Raw genomic sequence first — 21,405 nt, forward strand, 5'->3', positions numbered from 1 at the left:
CAACATGACCCTTAAAAATATACCAGGTCATGTAACTGCTCTGCTCAGAACCCTTCAGTGATTTCACATTCTCACCCAAAATAAGAACTAAAGTATCCCCCCTCCCACCACAACCATTCTGTTCCCTTGACAACCTTATTCTATCATTCTCCCCCTTACTGGCACTGCTGTGACCACCTGGGTGTCCATACTGATCCCCAAGTGCCTCAGACATCCGGTCACAGGGCCTTTGCATGTGCTGGTCCCACTGCATGGAGCATTTTCTCTCTATAAGGTTCTGTTCAGGTTTTTGCTCAAACCTGATCTTCGCAGGGAGGCCTTCTTTGTCCTATTTAAATTTAAAAGCCCATTTGCCCGGCTTCCTTTTCACCTTATTCCTACTTTCCTTATCAGTACTTATCATCTAATTATAAATTTATTTAGTTATCTGTTTCCATCCCAACTTTTAAAACACAGGTGCCAGAAAAAGAGAATGTTGGACTTGATCTCTTTTGAGACTTCATTGCCCAGGACAATGCCTAGAACATAACATGCACTTAATAAATATTTTAAGTCCAGAAATAGCATTAAAGGATAGTTATATTCAGGGAACACCAGAAGCTGCTGATAACCCGAGCTCCAGTGGTCATTCCTGGGGGAGGACATGGGACTGGGGAGGAGTGGGAAGACAAACCCTACTTTGGTTGCCAGACTAGCAATACTATTCGACTTTTCAAAGTTTATTAAGCATAGCCACATGAAACTCCTGACCTTCTACTGGGTTTTGATCAACAAAACAATTTTACATGGTTCAAAGTAGCATATATTGCTTTGATAAAAACGGAAGTTTAAAAATGATTTTTAATCACTTTGCTATGGAGGGCCGGCCCTGTAACACAGTGGTTAAGCACCAGGCACTGGGAGCTGAACCCCACGTGGCTGTGACGGCAGTTCACATTCTGGCCTTGGTGGCTTGAAAGACACACTGGGCATTTGTGCACGTGTGCCCAAATTCAGATGGGATGGGGAAATGGAAATAAAAGGGTAGTGGGATGACCCCACCTCACTGGGGAAACCCCACTCTCTCTCTTGCCAAGTGTTTGTGCTCTCTGGCAACTGAAATAATAATATAGTAATAATTTTGGTGTGGGGAATGCAAAAGAAAACTTGGAAGACAGAAAGGAAATGGCTCATAGATTTGGCTATGTAAAGATGAAAATACATTAGCAGACATAAGAATATAAAGTCCTCTATTGAAACTGATCAATATAGGGCTGGCAGGTGGCATGGTGGTTAAGGCACTAGACTCCCATATAACTGACCACGGTTCAAGTTCTGGGCCTGCGGCTTCCTTTCTCACTTTCCTTCCCTCTCACCTCTCTGTGTCTCTCACTAAACATACACTTCTGTCATACAGCAACTCTGCCATTTACGTTAGCATGCTGCATCTAAGACTTCTTTTCAAACATATTTGATTCTGAGGACTATATACGTATTTTTTGAAGAAAAATGGAAGAGCAATGGGATGATTTGCTTGGTCTATTTATAACAAGTAGTTCTTTTACAATAAAAGAGCAAGAGGGGAACCAGCTGATGGTGAAATGGTTAGGTTGCTGGACTCCCACATGGTCAACTGTGGTTTGAGTCCTTGCCTGGTGGCTTGAAACTCACGCTGGGGAAATATATGTGCATGCCCAAAATCTTGAGAGGAGAATGGAGAAGGGATTGTGGCATGGCCATTCCCCTATGGGGTGATTTCTTGCTCTCAGCCAGTCTCTGTCTCTCCAGTCAACGTGTATGCCCTATAGCAAAAATCTCTCAAAAAAAAAAAAAAAAAAAAAGGAGAGAGCAAGCAAATGAGAGCAAGAGAGAGACGAGGATCGAACAATGTTCTCTGTTCAACAACAGAATCAAACTTCAAATCTATGGTCATTAGTTGAGGCATTTTCTTAAAAGGAGAAACTTCCATCAGAAACATTATTCAGGTATGTATCCTATTATGCTACTGTTGAAGGGTGTTACCCTTTTTGGAACAAAGCTGTTTTTATTTTATATCCCCCTCCTTGGGTACCTTCCGAGATTCCTTTATCTCAGTGCAATCTAAAGGAAGGCACGCAAACCTCATGATGTGTCTTAGAACACGTGTTTACATGAGGAAGGAGTGACATCACAATGAACGCACAGTAAAACACATTGGCCACATTTTCCCTTTTGCCACAATAAAGTACAGAAAGAGACCTGTTGTTTCTAAGACCAGGAGCTGAGTGGTAGGAACACTGTACTCTATAAGCAGGGCTTGCAAATTCAAAAGCCTATCAAAGACTGATATGTAGAAAAATGGTAAGCTGCACTCTGCCGACAGTAATAATTCTGCGCAATATCCGGTCCTCCCAGAAGGTGTTTTATTGAAATACTCTTGGGTTGCTTTTACTTCCCTGCAGTTGGGAATATGGATACCAAAACTTCTTCACTATCATAATATGAGCACCAGTGCGACTGTTAGAATGGTAACTGATACCCTTTCTCAAACAAGACAGTAGGATAAGAAGGGGTTAGGGGGACCGGAGCACTTGTACCTCACCCAAGGGGTCAGGTTCAACTGAGCTCCAGCTATTTACAAACACTGAAACGTGAAGGCCCCATCTGGTCAAATCTCACTTGGCCAATGGAGTAAGATATTTTAATAAGAAATTTCTCAAATGGTAGGTCAGACAAAAAACATACCTTTACCTAAACACAGCCTGCAATCTGTGAGCCACGGGGTGATGTGAATTATTTTATGATTCCTGACAGTCCCATTCTTTCTACAAGGTCTTTTAGCATCACCTGTCATTGGTGCTACAGATCGGTCTCACCGAGGCACAAAGCTCTCTGCCTTTTCCAAACAAACAATTTTGCTGGGTCATGGAGCACTGGCATGCTACTTCACCTGCTAATGCCACATTCTTTTATTTAAAGTACTTTCATACATAGTCTTTTTTTTTTTTTAAAGAGAGATTTTTGCTATAGCGTAGCAAACATTTTTGCTGGGGGATGGCCACACCACAATCCCTTCTCCTCCATCCTCCTCTCAGGATTTTGGGCACACGCGCACACATGCCCTGCGTGAATTTTAAGCCACCTGGTCCAGGACTCGATCCATGGCTGGCCATGTGAGAGTCCAGTGATGTAACCATTACACCATCTGCTAGTCTCAACACTCTCAAAGTCTTAACTGCATCCAGGTACTTCCCATCTTAGACATCCAGTGTTTTACCAATGGCTCATCGTCTCTGCCTGCCAATACTGACAATCCTCTCCTGTGGAGCACCCCCGCCCTAACATGGCTCCGAGAGCACCCAGACCGCTACATAAACAAGCCCATATTTGGTTATCGTTCCTGTTCCGGAACGCGTAGGCACTGCCTCAGCCTATCAGTGCTTGCCTTGTGGCAAAAGAGGACTGGTTCGCGGGACGGATATATAGGGAGCCCGGGTGGGCAGGGGGAGGAAGGCTGCGGAGAAAGAAGGTAGGAGGAAGAAGACTATAAGAAGCCTGGGGTAATAAAGCGTTCCGGAGAAGACCTTGTCAGCGTCGTCATTTAAAGTGACACTCTCCCACTAAACTACTCATGGCCTCAACTACAGAAACTGCCTTGAACCCAGCAGCTCCCTTTACTTCACTGTCAACTCTGACTTCCTGGCACCTTGCAACATGGCCTCCTGCGAAATTGTTTTGCACAAGTTATCCATGACTCCAAGTTGCCGGATACGACGACGATATTTTATCAGAACTCATTTTCTTTGTGATTTCTAAAAGCTCACTGTATTATTGATCACCCCTTTGCTTTTGTACTTTATATCTTTTGATTATTCTTTTACAAAACTCAAAGGCTAGAAGAGTGAGATACATTAAAAACCCATAATTTGGTCTCTGGATGAAAATTTTATATGAATAAGGCTGAGTGCAAACAGCAGGCAAATACTTCAGTAAATGTGTAAATTCCTTGGCTTAACATTTACGACCTCATGTTACCAAGTACCCGGTCACGTACTTGTCACCGCAGGCAAGTCTGCCCTGTGCGCCGCAGCGTTCCTCTCACCACGCTATTGCATCCACCTGCCCTGTCCCTTGCTGCTCACTGCAATTCCACCTAACCCTTGGAGCCCAGCTTGGATGTTCTCTTCCAAGAGACAATCCTCATCCTCCTGGAATCGGAGCCTCTCCCGTGTGCTCACACACCACTCATCACATACTGCTTTACGCCACAGCTCCCACTAACGGGTGTACCCTTCCCTCTGATCGGCCGACGGGCCCTGCACTCGCGGAGAGCAGATACCACTTTCTGTTGCTGAGCAGCAGAAGTAACGGCCATCTTCCCCTTCACGTCTCCCTGGGCCTGACTCAGGCTGCTCCCCTCTCTCTGACTCCAGCTTTGCCGTGAGTCTCGTTTGGTGAATGCGATATTGGAAATGTGATGCGAGCACGGCTTCCGTCCTGGAGGTGCCCTCTCCTTCTGCTCTCGGGAGCCCTGAGCTACTCGATTGTCTTGCTTACTGAGTGTGAAAAACTGCGTGAAATGGAACAAGCCTGCTCCCCTGAGTCCCCTAACCAACCAGACCCCAGCCAGGCCACCAGACTTCAGAGATCCACCAAAGTGACCCAGATCAGAAAAACTGCCTTGCTGATGACAAAATGATGGGAACAAATGCTTGTCGTTGTGAGGTCTTCAGGTTTCTGGGGTTGTAAGGGGACGTGGGGACTGACGGGCAGAGCTACCTGGCACACTGTCCAGTTCTGAAATTTTTTTAAAAATAATTTTTTTTTTTTCACATGTGTTTTGTCAGAGAAAGATAGACAGAGAGGGGGGGTGGGAAGAATGAGAAAGCAAGCCACCAGTTCTGGGACTCGAACTGTGGTCGGCCATGTGGGAATTCCAGCACCTTAACTACCAAGCCACCTGCTTGGCCCCATACTGAAATTTTAACCTGTCTCTGACCATCCAATTCTGTCTTAGAGTTTCTTTAGCCTAGAAGTGGTAATACTCCACATTTCTACAAAGGTTTTCTTCATTTTGCAAAATGGAAACTTCCAAGGGCAGCAGACAGTAGAAGACAGTGCAGGGACCACGCCAGCACAGGTGTGGACAGGTGTGGACGTGCCGCTTACCGTCCTCGGGTCCTCAGGCAAACACTGGGACCTTTGGGGCCTTAGTTTCCTTTCTGCAAAATGGATCCAATGCCATCACCTCAGAGTGTCAGAGATAATATGCAGATTGGATACGGCAAATACAGTATCTGGCACATTTTGTCGATAACCAGGAGACACTATTAGGTTGTTGGGAAAGTCACAACATTGTTTTTCTACGTGAAAATGCATCGAGACTCTCCCGGAGACCCAACAATACCATGTATGTAAATGCTCATATTAAAACAGAGGACTGAAACAGTTGATCCCTAAATGTATTTCTACACGATTACTTCTCACTAGTAAAAGCAGAGAACTTGTCTAGCTATATGTAACCTGCATGGGAAAAGTCAGAAGTGAAATGTGGGGGAAGGTAATGTGAATGCCTTTACAATTTCTAGATATTTTTGCTCTCACCCTTTGGCATGTCCAAACTGGAAACTTTTCCTTTTGATACAAATTAGAGAGTTAATCATAAGGTTTAATGATATTTGAGGCCAGTCAGTCAGTGATTACTTGGGAAGGGGTCATTGTGGGAATAGCAAATCATAAGAAAGCATAATTAAAAAGTTATTTTTTAAGGAAGAAAAGGCCAGCAGGTGACATGGCGGTTAGTGTTAGACTCCCACATGACTGACCACAGTACAAAGCTAGGGGGAAAAAAAAAAAAATCACACCAGGCACATGTGCATACATGCCCAAAATCTTAGGAGGAGAATGGACTGTAGTGTGGGCCTCCCCCTGGGAGGCTATCTCTCATTTTCCCTCTTGTTCTTCTCTTTCTGTCTCTCTCCAGCGGGCAGACACACCCTACAACAAAACCTTTAAAAAGGGGGAGGGGGAGAGGGAGAGAGAGAGAGAGAGACAATAAAAATATTTTTAAAAGAAAACAACTATTTAGGACCTTTAAATAATCTGTAGTTAACCAGTTAATTTAGAAAAGTCCAGATATTGCACGGCTAAGTCAAGTATGCATAGTGTCAGGAGGGTGCTTTTCATCCTATCAAAAAACACAAGATAGTATATTGAAAGATGCGGCCTCAGAAAAGTGCACTGTGAAATCCTTTGTGTCCAGCCCACTGCACCTGCTGGGCGTCGAGGTCCATGCTACCCCACTGAGTACCAGAGCATGCGAAGGCAAGTATGCTGATTTAAGATAAAACAATATAATGACTTGGAAGAAAGCAACAGAAAGAAAGCAAGAAATCCTCTTCCATGACCAGTTGCTCACCTATATAGGTTCCGCTGTTGTTACCAGCAGGGTCAGCATCTTCTGGAGTGTAAAAGCATACAGAACAAAAGCCGAGAAATAAAGCAGAACAGTTAGAAGCCCAGCCACAGATGCAAAAAATAAATCACTACAAACAATTATGTCAAGCACAGCATTGAATAGAACGGCCCTCACAATGTTGCTCTTAAACATAAAACATTCTGTTTTATATTTAAGGTCATAGCTTGAAACATCATGCAAGGTGAGTTTTATTGTTTTTGTTTTTTGTTTTTGTTTTGGCCTTCATCAGAGGTCCTCTCATGTAGCTGCAAATAAATAACAGATTTGTCTGAGATGGTTTTCCTTCTGCAGTTAAGAAAATTATGGCATTTGGTGCCTAAAGTAACTGCATTTTTTGTAAATCAGGCTGTTTTTGAATGCAATGCAGCACTTCTTTTGGCTCACTGGATTAGAGGGAAAAGTAAAGCTTATATACACACATATCCTTTCCATTGATATGAGGTTTCACGTTAGGAAGGAAAAAAGAGATAATATTTCTATATCCTTTAAAAAAAACAGATAAAAAATGTTAAAGTAAACAATATGTTATTATTTCTGGGAATTAATCGAATGCTGGGCTATCTATAGCTTAAAACTTAATAGAGGTGGGAACCAGCAGTTAGCGTAATGGCTATGTCGCTGGACTCCCACGTAGTCGACCGTGGTTCGTGTCCCAGACCCGGTGGCTTAAAACTCACGCCGGGCGCGTGTGCGTGCGTGCCCAAGATCCCGAGAGGAGAATGGAGGAGAAGGGATTGCGGCGTGACCATCCCCCCTGGGGGGTGATTTCTCGCTTTCTGTCTCTATGTCTCTCTCTGTCTGTCTGGCGAGTGCACGCGCCCTACAGTGAAAATCTCTCAAAAAAAAAAAAAATAAAACTTAATAGAGGTAGCGGGGCACTTATTATTTCAGGCCTCTCCTCTCCACACAAACACACCCCTGGAACTGACAGCGAAAACTGCATAGAAAACAACTGGCTAAGAAGATGCTGCCCACAGCCCGTGTCCAAATAAATCTAACATATTCAAATAACACTGTTTTACTCATTCACCTTTATTTGAGAATATTGATAGAGATAAAAACAAATATACTCTTTCAGATTATATTCTATATCTCTGCTACACAAAGCAAAGCAGTCCAGTTCTTTCTAATGCAAAATCTACCACAATGTGTGGTACAAAATAGAGATCAGGATCTACCACAGGGTGCATTTATAAGCTACTTGCTGTATTTTATTTAACCCTACACATATGGGCACTATAGAAAACTACTAGACTATGCAGGGAAACTTTTATACATGTACCTTTAATTTCCTCTGAGAAGCACAAAGAAAATGAGAAAGGAAATGATTAAATGGGCAGAAAATACAATTAAAGTAAGAAGATGTTGCAGCTAAGAAAAAAAAATAATCCACCTACCACACTCAACTGTTTCCTCATCTTAGAAAAGCCAAAAGAAAAAAAAACAAATGTACTTTAAATGTTTCAAAATCATTAGTTGACAAGTAAACAGTATTAATGAAAAACTACATTTTAGACTGCACTACAGTCTTAGTCTAAAGAGACTACATATGTTAAGGAGTAAAAATACAATTTTCACAGAGCTTTATTAAACAACCAAATGGGAAAAATAATAATAAAAAATGATACCACCTTAAAAATACCTTCAATAGGATTACATTTATTTGTTTATAAATCAATCTGTTTAAGACTCAAGAAATTTCATGACAAGAATAATGAAAAGACTTTAGGAACGTAAATTTTGCCTTTAAAATGTCTAAATATCCTAAAAAATTTAATAACGTCCTGGCAACTATCAATTAATTATATATTGAGTTGTTGAAAACGTCATGATAAATTATTGCATAGAAAAACATAGAAAAAATACACCATGACTTTTCTAACAATCCAATATATCAGATGAGCCAGGCAGAATCCTTTATTTTTATTTTGTCTATGTTATTTGATGGACGGTATTCTTAAAAAGTAATCTAAAAGAGTTATTAAAATACTAATAGAATGGCAATTTAAAAGTTAAATGATTAAGTCTGAGACCTACATTAAGGCTAGAAAAAGTATTGCCAATAGAATAGGAGAAAAAAATCTGATCATGAGTCAAGGTAGACCACATTTTACTACATGACCTTCTAAGAGCCAATAGAATTAATCAGAACAGTTCTCTACTCACGTATCTCTCCGAGATATAGAATGACAGTGAGAAAAAGACTGGAGTGTATGTATACCACTGTATTTTTACTTTTCAAAATATTCTCAAATAAAGCAAGATTTTTCATCTAAGGGGAAAAAATGAAATATCAGAAGCATATTATCTTCTGTTAATATGCTTAACAGGTCTATGGGTCCTTAAACGATGTTGGTTTCATCAGACCAGGACTGGCAAACGTGACAAGTACATCATTATCAGTCAGGCTCATGTTATGAGTCATCAAGATGAAAATTTATCTGTGCACATTTCTTAGTAGCTCTGAAATTTCATACACATCCAAAACAAATAGTGAGAAAACAAGAAATAAACTACATGATACAGGTTAGTCAAGTCAAGCACCCAGGCATGACGGATATAAGATGGATCCTGGTGACATCTCAAAGCTGATGCTATACCAGTAGACTGTTGAACACAGAACATACTTTTTGACAGAACAACTGGGTTGATGAAATACTGCACCTTTGGTTGAAGACTCTGTCAGGAAACCAGATGATAATCATCACACCACAAAAACAAAACATGAAGACACCAATGCCAACCCACAATAAAAATAAATACCTGTCATTTACATTACACAATACATGTAGATTTCTATTCTAATAAATCATAAATATGTTGCATAATTTTGCAAAAATGATTTCTCCATACAATTCTTACGTAGAAAGAGAACAGTATTTTTTTTATGCATGAAAAAGAAATAACACACAGATATCCAGTAGCAAGTATTATACTTAATGGACATCCAGTAGAGAAAGCAAAGAAACAGACTTCATTGGACTTAATGGGTTTGAACAAGAGGGAAAAATAAGGCTAATCTCAAAAGGGAGTTGGGATAATTGATTACTATTATACTATGTGGAAGGCACTGTTTGACACACGTTAAATGCATAAACTTCTTTAATTCTCCAATCACTCCATGAGGCCAGCACTACTGTCCCTATTTACAGATGGGAAAGAACTGGTGCAATTCTACGTGGCTTCCACATTCATTCTGAGTCTGGATTTAACTGTCTCCCACTAGAAGGGTTAGTCACTATGCACAGTCTCCAGTCTCCGCCACCTCCCAGTTTCTCAAGGAGGTTGATTCAGGTATCTGCTTTATACAACAGCCCTCAGGTGATCACCTCCCTGAGACATGGAGACACAGCCACGTGACCCAACACTCTGAGCCTGGACTCCACATGGACCACGCAGGTATGCCACAGTGACCAATCACAGAGCAACTCCACGAAGCTGTGTCTGCTTCTCTATCCCCAGCAAATAGAAGTCCCCTCAGAACTCTGCTTGGGTACTACTCTGGACCCCAGTAAAGGCCTTGGCCTACCAGTAGCCTCTTGTCTTACTCCTGACCTTCTGGTTCATGTGCATGTCCCCACCTCCAGCTGGCCCTGTGGCATGTGCCCTTCTTCTCTCTGGGATGGGCTTCTGTTATGTCATGTCTTTTGCTGAGTAGCTTCTTTTGTGTCTCATCAAGATCACTGAAACATCCAAATCTTACCTTTTTTAAAAAAAAAAAAAAAGAATTACTTAATTTTATTTATTCACTTGTTTACTTTAATTTGACCAGAGAGAGAGCCAGAGAGAGAGAGAAAGCAAGTTACCAGGTCCAGGACTCCTATCATTATCAGTCTCGTGAAAGTGCTCAGCACTGTAACCACCTCACTACCTACTGGTCCCCAAATTTAACTTTTTTCCAGCTCAGGACTTTCCTACAGGGTGGCTTTCTGTTTTGCTTGTTGTTTTGTCAGAGGGCGTGTGCACTCACCAAAGAGAAGAGAAGAGAAAGCATCCCAGTGGGAAATAACCATGCTGCACTCCCTTCCCCCTTTCTGCCCTCCATTAAGGACCCTGGTCATCATATGTGCCTGGCACATTTTTCACATTTCCAGGTCCAGGACTCAAGCCACATGGTCAGCCATGTGGGATTCAGCTGCTTCAACCACCAGGTCACACAGCTGGCCTAAAAGTGGTGATCTTGGGAGAAATAAACCAGACAAAGGTCACCTAAGAACCACAAGAGTATCTGCCAGTATAAGTAAGTTTCCTGAGAGAAGGACACCTGGTCCCAGGTGGGCACTCAGGCATCAGGCTGTCTGCCAGGATAAGAAGTATCTCATGAAATGTACACGGTAAGCACCCATGACCAACCCCTCAGAGCACCATCGGGGGCATGGCAGATACAGTTCGGGCATCTTCATGTCTCTCTCCTGAGGGAGACATTAAGAACAAGTTTGAAAGAAAAGAAAATATAAGAAATTCATAAGTGGCCAAACTAGGATCTGGGCCATGAGGGCTCCGGAGTTTTGAGTTGTAAACTCAATGTTACACTGTCACAACTGAATCGTTTGATTCCTCGAATCTCAGGCAAGATAAGTGAGAGCCGTAAAGGGACACACCATGGTCATAACGTTTCCTCCGAGCTGTCTACTTTCCTGCTTGCCCCTCCCTGAAGCTTCAAGTCCCAGGAGGGAGGGCTCGTGGAGGGCTCGCTCTTCTCACTGCTGGAAGTCCACTGTCTACTCTCTTTTTAGAGCAGGAGAGGGAAATTAGAAAACCACGGCGGAGAGGCCAAGAAGGCCTCAAGAACCAACATGCTGTCTTCAGACGAGGAGCTGCGAAAGCGCTCATGAAGAGCACGTGCTGAGCTCACACACGGGCTCTGGCAATTCCCATTCCACGGGCTGTCACACCGAGTGGGGTGTGCACGGCACTCTTGACAAGTGGAGAAAATGGTGTGACGTGTGCATGTGGCCAAAGTTCAATCCCCACAGCAGAAACCAACTCTGTAGTTCCCCCTTTGCCTCCAACTGCACCCTCTCCTGCAAGTCTGCAACTGTCCACAACCAAGACCTGACTCCTGACCAACTGCTTCTGACTTGCACAGCACTGGGTCCCCAGAACAAAAGACAAAAGGGCTAAGAGTCCTTCATGGGGGGTAGGGGAGAGGCATCTACCTCAACAATGTTTCAGAAACAACCTCTTAAGATATCCCAGGACCAACAGTTATAAAAGAAAGGCCTTCACCTCAACCACCTAGTGATCAAAGTAAACAGATGTGAAATTTACACCTTGGTGCAACTCCTTCCACACAAACTCAAAGTTGACATCTTCTGGAGAGTATCACTAAGAATTAGGGGGAAAAACAACTTACGGTTTTTGTTTTAAACTCCATGTATTTTTCTTGATATAAAATCTCTCCAATATTAAGAAAATGCCTGGCAAAGTTTTAGATATACAAGCTTAATGTAACAACATGAGTGATCTATTTTACTTGTTTCTGAATTTCTAAATTATTTTATGTGTGAAAATACTAAACATTACTTAAAAATCCTGAAGGGGGGACCAGCAAGTGACATGGTAGTTCAAGTTGTATCCCACATGGCTGACTAAGGTTCGAGTCCCAGACTCAGAGGCTTGAAAGCATGCCAGGCATTTATGCGTGCATGCCAAAATCCCAGGAGGGGAATGGAAGAGAAGGGACTGTGGTGTGGCCGTACCTCCTGGGCAGTGCTTTCTCTCTTTTTCTTTCCCCTCTCTCTCCTCTCTCTGGCGAGAGCATATACCCTATAGCAAATGAATAAATAAAATAAAATTTAATTAACTAGATAAATAAGGGATTTTGCTTCCCCCTTTCCGAAGGCAATACACTGGATTTAACTATAAATTGCATCCTACTGAAGATAAAGTAACATTAATATTTATGCTATTAGTTAGACAATTATTATTGTTATTATTTTTGGATAGCTTTTTGCTACAGAGAGCGTGCACTCACAAGAAAGATGGAAAGTGAGAAATTACCCCCCAGGGGGAATGGCCAGGCCACAATCCCTTCTCCTCCATTCTCCTCTTGGGATCTTGGGCACACATGCACATGTGCCCAGTGTGAGTTTAAGCCACTGGGTCCAGGACTCGAACCGCGGTCGACTACATGGGAGTCCAGCAACGTAGCCATTACACCATTTGCTGGTCGCTAGGAAGACAATTCTTTACTCATATACTTAGATTTCAATAGGAAAGGAAGAACTGATATTTCAAATAAAGAAACTCGCATTTCTTCTAAAGCTTAGCTGGTATCATATTGCTTCACATTTGCAACTGAATTATAAAAATGGCTTTCAGCAGACAATTAGTGTACTTTAAATTCTATTGACATAAGAAATACAACCTGCCAAGTTTCTGTCATGAAAAGCTACTCCTATCTGCTACTGAGACATTAGGTTCACTTTTACTCATTCCCAGAACATTTCAGCTGCATCTCTGTGTAACAATTGAAAAGCTGGCCATGTTGAAGAAAACCTGCCAGACATCTAAGTCTGCTGGTCTGTGACTGTGTAAGAACCTATCATCAGATGTTGGAGGCAGGAAGAAAACACAGATCTCTATTACATATCGTTTTGTTGGAGAAGCAATTCCTCCACAGCTAGGAGGAGGAGGAGGAGGAGGAGGAGGAGGAGATGAATCCCTATATATGAAGCTTAAGGAATATTTTAAACTGAAGAGTACATGTTTTAGTTTCCAGCCATTTCTCATTTTAAAAGATAAGTTATTTTGAGAAGCCGTTCTTTCTGGATTTGTATTAGATACATCAAGAACTGTATTTGGGGCCAGCAGGTGGCATGGTGGTTGAGACGCTGGACTCCCACCCGGATCTGGTGGCTTGCCTTTGCACTTTCTCTCTCTGGCCAAATTAAAAAAGAATAACAAATTAAAATAAATCATTCTTTAAAACAAAACAAAACAAAACAAAAACGGAGCAGCAGCAGCAACATATTAGACACACCAAGACCACATAAGACTCTGGAGTCAAATCAGAGCAGTATTTACAGAACTTCAACAGTCCGATCTGTAAAATGGAAAGTAAACTCCAGACCTAGCAGGTTATTGTGAGAAGCCGTAAGGTCTCTACACCATGTGCAAAACGCCCCTAACACGTGGGAGTTGTCAGGGTCTGCCACCTCTGGAATAGTCACTCTCTCTCTGGTCCTCAGTCTCCAGAGATATGGATTTCTAAAACACTGGTCTGGAGGAGTCCGACCCGGTAGGGCCCCAGGATCTGTTTTGAGCTTTTGACCTTTACCTCTTAGGTCGGGCCAGCACGTTGGCAAGGCTGCTGCTGTGTGTCCCCCCGACCTAGGAATAAAACTTATGTCGTATTAGCATGCCGGCAGGGCTGCTTGCTATTTGCTCCGGAAACTGTGGTAGCCTTGCTGAGAAGTGAACCCCCCTCTGACTCCCTGATATACTATAAAAAATTACATAGCTCTCTTGAGTATGTGATGAGATTTTCCCAAAAGCCCCCTGACCACTCCCCTTGGCCCTGATCACCTACTGTTAATTACGATGCTTTATCTCCATGGTCACAATAGAGGGTGGGCTGAAGTTCTATCTAGGCAGAAATAATCTTGACCTTTGGTAGGCCCTTTAAGATACATTTAACATAAACTTAAAGACAATCTTTTCTTTACATAAAATAGGATTAGGCCAAAACTGGCCCAGGACACCCCCGCCCTCACCAAATGAAATAGATAAATATATTAGGATTCCTTAAATTAAGTTTTAGATCCCTATAAAACTATGTAAGTATCATTCTTTATTAAGGTCCATAAGAACTAATATCTATACTTAAGATTTTCTTTTCTCAGCATCATGCTCATTTATCACAAGATGGCTGCTGCCGCTTCAGCTGATAATTATCGCTGCTTGCTGGAGCTGCTTTCCCGAAACTGCATTCCATGGAAACCCACCTACATCAAACGAACAATTGTGGAACTGCACTAGGCCCACCCTTAATCCAACCCTGAATGGAACCTATGATCCCTATTTAACTGATAATTAGAACATGTAGCCCCTCACCCATTTACTTACATGTATCACATTTTCAATAAAAAGGCAGATAATTCCTAGCAGTGGTCACTCCTCAGAGAGTGAACTCTAGGGGTGTCCAGCTAAGACGTGCATGAAAAAGGCACCAAGGGAACCAGCAGTTAGCATAATGGCTATGTCGCTGGACTCCCATGTTGTCGACCAGAGCTCTAGCATAAATATGAATGCAAAGATGGTAAGACTGGGATTCGTCATTCCTTGTTTTACTTCTGTGTTGATATTAACTGTGTCCCTGTAGTTACAGAACCATTTTCCATAGACTTTTCCTCCACGCAAAGTTCAGTTACATGATATGAGTCAAATAATAAGTAATATAAGCAACCACTTAATGAAAAAAGTTAACTGACTAATTTGATAGGTGGTGGTGGTGGTGGTATAGTTGTTGTTGCTATTATTATTATATGACTGAATTAATCACAGTAAAGGCAATATTTAGACTATCTTCCTGGATTTAAACTGCACTTGGACAATTTAAAGGAGAACACTTAATCACTGTGTCTTCATAAACTTATAAACAATATAGCAATTATTCTTTGCTTAGAAATTCTGTATCAGAAATATCTTTTAAAACTCTATCCTATAGGGGGACTAGCAGTTAGCGTAATGGCTATGTCTCTGTACTCCCATGTAGTTGACCGCAGTTCGAGTCCTGGACCTGGTGGCTTAAACTCACACCAGGCGCGTGTACGTGCATGCCCAAGATCCTGAGAGGAGAATGGAAGAGAAGGGATTGCAGCATGGCCATCTCCCCGAGGGGGTGATTTCTGACTTTCTGTCTCTCTGTCTTTCCAGTACATGGCATAATGGTTATGTCACTGGACTTGCAGAGTGGACGACAGTCCGATACCTGAATCCAGTGGTTATGTGTGCCCAAAATCCCAAGAAGAGAAGGGACCGTGGTGGTATGGGTATCTACCCCATCCTGGGGGGGATGTTGATGTCTCACTTTCTGTCTCTGTCTCTCCGGCAAGCAAATGCATCCTACAGCAAAAATCTCTCTCTTAAAAAAAAAAAAATCGTACGAATTAATAATTAAAGTTATTAAAAACAAAGATTTCATGTCATCTTTGTGGTTTTCTTCACAGCATTATTTTATGATTTACTAACGGGCACAACATGAAATTTCCATTCCAAAAATCTAAGCATCAAATGCTAGAAAACAGTGTTGGTTGCCCTTTATGAGATTTAGTTACATAAAGAATCGCTGTCAAATATATAAAGGTTAAAATGATTTTAAATGCCATTAAAAGTGTTCAAAACCAATACAATGATTTCTGCATAACTTTGACATTTATGAGAAAATTCAACAAATTTCAAACAGAACTGCAAAGATTCGAGAAAAAAGACACTAGGTTTGTATTTAATGGGCACAGAAAGACTGTCTCTTCAAACAAGGTCATATTAACTAGATACTAATCATGTAATTTGTATAATCATGACCATTACTTAAAAAGTATCATCTTTCTAAGAGAAAAATGATAAAATTATCAGTGAATCTAAGTCAACTTTGAAAAGAGAGAGGAAGAAAGAGAAGGAGGAGAGGGATTAATAAATATTCTTCATGGCATTCTTCAAGAGGCGGGGGGGGAGAAGTAAAATGAGGACATTTCAGTAAGGATAAATTCTGGAATAAATATTTCGTATTTTCAAATATTGAAGTATTAATGCAAAAATACTATGCAAAACGGATAGCCTCCATTATAATTGATGCTTCTACATAAAGATGTATACATACATTTCTGTGCACACACACACACAAACCCCTCTCAAATTCACACAAACCTACATAGAAATCATTTTGAATGTGCTATTACAAAAAAAAAGCTTATCCTTGTGTACAGTTTCTTAAAGAAACATACATTTATCAAAAATTTTTAACAAAAATTTATCATTCTATCAAATTATTAATTTCTAAGTTGCCTATGGTACAAATCAATTTGAGCACGGGTTCAGATTCAAGTATTCTCACACTGGCTTCCTTTCTAATTTGCTCATCTTACCTCACCTACACTAACTATATTAGAAATGCATAAGGCCCAATTACAAAGTCTCTCAAAGTTCCAGTCTGCTGGATGCATGGCCCATGAAGAGTCATCACACTTAACAACAATACAGTGTAAGTTCTTGTGCTTACAAATTACGCAACATTCTCGTTAAACCTTAAGTTTTCAGATGTCATAATACATGTGGCATTCTATGACAAGTGTTTTTCCCTTCTGCCCAGACTTAATGGAGCAAGAACAAGCAGGCTTTTGAATCAGCATTTGCTTGCGTGTGAGATTTATACTCGACTGTCGCTTGGCTCTCTTATGTGATTACTGGGCTATAGGCTTCTACAAACTGACAGAAAAAACAGGAGACGTGAAAAGTGCAACAATACGAAAAACAGATGTTGGTGCAAAATTCCAGAGCCATTTGTTTGCTCGTTTCGCTTTTTAGTACATAGTTTCTATGCTGAGAACAAAAGGCTCTTCTCTCCTTTTGAATACCTGGAACCATGGTGCACACAGGGCAGGTAAAGGAGGACGGCTATGCGAGGGGGACTTGAGGAGTTGACGGGTGAGAGAAAAAAAAGCCAAGAGGATAGTCAGTAAAAATAATGCACTCATGGGCCAGCAGATGGCATGGTGGTTAAAGCACTGGAGTCCTACCTGGCGACCATGGTTTGAGTCACAGACCCAGCAGTCTGGAACTCAGGTCCAGCACATGTGCATACGTGCCCAAAATCTCAGGAGAAAAATGGAGGAGCCGGGATTTCTGCATGGCCATCCCACCCCCCCCAACCCCGGGGGGTGATTTCTCACTTTTCTTCTCTCTGTGTCTCTGCTGTGAGGGTATACATGGTATGACAAAACAAACAAAATAAATATCAAATATTGAAGTATTAATGCAAAAATACTATGCAAAACGGATAGCCTCCATTATAATTGATGCTTCTACATAAAGATGTATACATACATTTCTGTGCACACACACACACAAACCCCTCTCAAATTCACACAAACCTACATAGAAATCATTTTGAATGTGCTATTACAAAAAAAAAGCTTATCCTTGTGTACAGTTTCTTAAAGAAACATACATTTATCAAAAATTTTTAACAAAAATTTATCATTCTATCAAATTATTAATTTCTAAGTTGCCTATGGTACAAATCAATTTGAGCACGGGTTCAGATTCAAGTATTCTCACACTGGCTTCCTTTCTAATTTGCTCATCTTACCTCACCTACACTAACTATATTAGAAATGCATAAGGCCCAATTACAAAGTCTCTCAAAGTTCCAGTCTGCTGGATGCATGGCCCATGAAGAGTCATCACACTTAACAACAATACAGTGTAAGTTCTTGTGCTTACAAATTACGCAACATTCTCGTTAAACCTTAAGTTTTCAGATGTCATAATACATGTGGCATTCTATGACAAGTGTTTTTCCCTTCTGCCCAGACTTAATGGAGCAAGAACAAGCAGGCTTTTGAATCAGCATTTGCTTGCGTGTGAGATTTATACTCGACTGTCGCTTGGCTCTCTTATGTGATTACTGGGCTATAGGCTTCTACAAACTGACAGAAAAAAAAGGAGACGTGAAAAGTGCAACAATACGAAAAACAGATGTTGGTGCAAAATTCCAGAGCCATTTGTTTGCTCGTTTCGCTTTTTAGTACATAGTTTCTATGCTGAGAACAAAAGGCTCTTCTCTCCTTTTGAATACCTGGAACCATGGTGCACACAGGGCAGGTAAAGGAGGACGGCTATGCGAGGGGGACTTGAGGAGTTGACGGGTGAGAGAAAAAAAAGCCAAGAGGATAGTCAGTAAAAATAATGCACTCATGGGCCAGCAGATGGCATGGTGGTTAAAGCACTGGAGTCCTACCTGGCGACCATGGTTTGAGTCACAGACCCAGCAGTCTGGAACTCAGGTCCAGCACATGTGCATACGTGCCCAAAATCTCAGGAGAAAAATGGAGGAGCCGGGATTTCTGCATGGCCATCCCACCCCCCCCAACCCCGGGGGGTGATTTCTCACTTTTCTTCTCTCTGTGTCTCTGCTGTGAGGGTATACATGGTATGACAAAACAAACAAAATAAATAAAATAAAAAATGCACCCAAATCCATACCACACTTTTCAGTCATCCTACATTGTCCTTTTCCTTCCTTTCCTTTTTCTTTTTTTAAATCTAGTCTGGTGATAAGTGCAGAGATGGGTCAAAGGTCAGAGGCAGTACAATTCGGGGTGAGAAAAGGACAACAAAATCAATGGTCTTAGGTACAAATGCTTTTGTGCCCAAGAACGTGGCAGGTTATTCCCTTCAATCTTGATCAAGAAAGCCATACCCAAACATTCCAGGTTTAGGGAAGTCAAGGATTTGCACTTCAGGTCACACTTAATAAAATACCTAAATTCAGAAATCAAAAAGCAGTGGTAATTTTCTTAAAGAGTTGGTCATGGGTTTATTATAAACAACCCCAGACACTTCCCCTTCCCTTTTTTTCCCCCCAGAAGATTCACACTAGTACTCCTGCCAAGAATGTTTATTTGTTTGGTTCCTGAGACACAATGACCCAAAAGCCCTTGAAGGTAACAGAAGCCCTCGTTCTGCCATGAACACCCGCTTTTAACAGTCAGAAATAAACAGCGGCATTTGGTTACTGCATTCTTACTGACAAACTTACATGATTTCCTGTTGGACACTTTCAGGGGCTGAACTACTATTTCTGGTCGTCTGAGAGCCAGTCTCCTGGAAAAGAAGGTCAACATGCCTATCAATTTTCAGCACAGGGCCAAGGTTGATACAACAACCGAATACTGAAGTCTTAAGAAAAATCTGCAAATGGCGGGGGGAGGGGGGATGAACACAATGCCATTCATTCAAATTTCAAAAAAAGAAATCATTTCTCTGCTTTCAAATGAGTGTAAATAAATTATCTCCCCTCCTGCCAAAAGTACTGCTCTTTTTTTCCACCTTGCACATCAAGGTGATTGCAGATATTAATGTGCGATTTTCCATTTGCCTCGTAACAAAACCCTCAGATGACCTGGTACTGTCATGTTATTTTTGGTTGTCATTCATTCTTGGTTAGACAAAACAGAAACCCAAACCCAATGGAGAAGGAATTTGAAAGCAGGGTTTTCAAGCTTATTTTATCACGACTAGGCGGGAGTGACATTTTGTAAAGAACAAAAGGTCAGTTGGAGAAAGGCCTGTATTATTGTACCAGTAGCTCACCTTTCCTGGAAATGCTTCGAGGGAATCAAGCCTGCTCTGGGGTTGGCATCTCCTTCGAGCTTCGCTTGCCACCACGTTGCATCATCTTGGCTCATAATCTGAAGAATATCTCCCTTTTTGAAAGAAAGCCCGGCTTCCTTACATGGAATGGCCTTATCCTCATTAGGATCATAGTCAAAAAGGGCTTTGATAAACATCTGGAAGAAAGGTTCATTCGGATGAATAAATGAAAAAAGAGAAAAATCAATCTGAAAGGGCCTATATTTCCCTAGCTCAGATTTAAAAAGGAATTATTTAAACACTAGAGTATTAAAATAACTTTGTTGTGACAAAGTAGATATGGAGTGGATGAAAGACGTTAGTGCCCTTTCCCATTCCCAACACACCACAGGCACACGGAAATACATTTTTAAGTAATGATTACCTTTCCTTCTTTAGAAGGTGTCTCCTCTTTGATGCTGGGAATAATCTTAAATGTAATTGCTCCCTGAGACTGAGCCTGGTATCGGAAGAAAGAAAGAGTTATAAGAAAAGTCAAGCCAAGGAAAAAAAAAAAGGGGGGGGGGGGAGGATAGGTAGGAAGCTAAATACATCTGAAAATTTATAAGCTTGGAGTTTCTATGTGTAGATAGGCCAGACTGAGGAAATGATTTCTGTAGAAATTCCTGTAATGTGAGAAAGCCCTGCAGTTTGTCAAATAAGTTTTAAAAAAACACTTAACCACTACACCAATTTTACTTCCTGTGTACTTTGAAGGTATCGATGAATATATTATCACCCATGACAAGTTATTTCAACATAAAAACACAATGTATGCACAGTGCCTCAAATAACACAACATTAAATGATTAAAATAGGTCATGTACAAGATTTGGGTTATTACACTTAAGTATCAGCATCCATGTTACTTGAGAAAAAATAACTGCGTTTTTATTTTTTTTATTTTTTTATCCATTACACAGTTAAAAATACATGATTCAGGCCAGCAGGTGAGACAGCAGTTACACTGCTAGACCCCCACATGGTCAATCGTGGTTCCAGTCCTGGAACTGATGGCTTCAAAATCATGTCGGGCGTGTGCGCATGCATGTCCAAGGTCCCAGGAACAGAACAGAGGAGAAGGGATTGTGGTGTAGCCATCACCCCTGGGGGATGATTTCTCACTTTCCCTCTGTCTATCTGTCTCTCCAGTGAGTGTACATGCCCTAAGGCAAAAACTTCTTTAAAAAAAATACATGATTCACTTATTCATTTTTGAGTGCCCATCAGAAAAAAAAAAAAAAAAAAAAAAAACGAGAAAAAACATTCATATCTATTATATCCTACTTAGTGAGTAAAATGCCAAATGTAATAAATTCAATTAAAAGATGAAAAGACTCTCTAAATAAGCAATCGCCACCACCCACGAATCTTTGCCGACTATCTCAGACAGGGGTAGGATTCTCTTTAAACACACTCTCATGTCATACTCTGTCTCTTTTTAGCCTTTAGCATAACAATATTTAATTATTTCTTAATATTTGTTACTCCTGCTAAACTCTAGGCTCCATATAAGCATTTAACACCTGGCATATATTTAAGAGAAAGAAGGGAGTGAGTGGAGACAGCAGGTAACACTGTGGTTTGACCCCTTGATCTGGGAGCTTGAAAAT

General features: G+C 41.2%; 1 protein-coding gene across 1 annotated transcript in view; it reads right to left on the reverse strand.

Annotated features, from left to right (window-relative positions):
* Nucleotides 1-21,405, reverse strand: part of MPP7 (MAGUK p55 scaffold protein 7) — a 217,424-nt gene that overhangs the window by 69,427 nt on the left and 126,592 nt on the right. The window contains exons 8-10 of the mRNA XM_027770169.1: nt 20,178-20,252; nt 19,754-19,950; nt 19,200-19,264 (exon numbers count right to left, since the gene is read on the reverse strand). Coding sequence (XP_027625970.1) covers nt 19,200-19,264; nt 19,754-19,950; nt 20,178-20,252 — 337 coding nt within the window. The remainder of the gene's footprint in view (nt 1-19,199; nt 19,265-19,753; nt 19,951-20,177; nt 20,253-21,405) is intronic.

Source organism: Tupaia chinensis, unplaced genomic scaffold, assembly GCF_000334495.1.
Source record: "Tupaia chinensis unplaced genomic scaffold, TupChi_1.0 Scaffold000001_1, whole genome shotgun sequence".
Taxonomy (NCBI): Eukaryota; Metazoa; Chordata; class Mammalia; order Scandentia; family Tupaiidae; genus Tupaia; species Tupaia belangeri.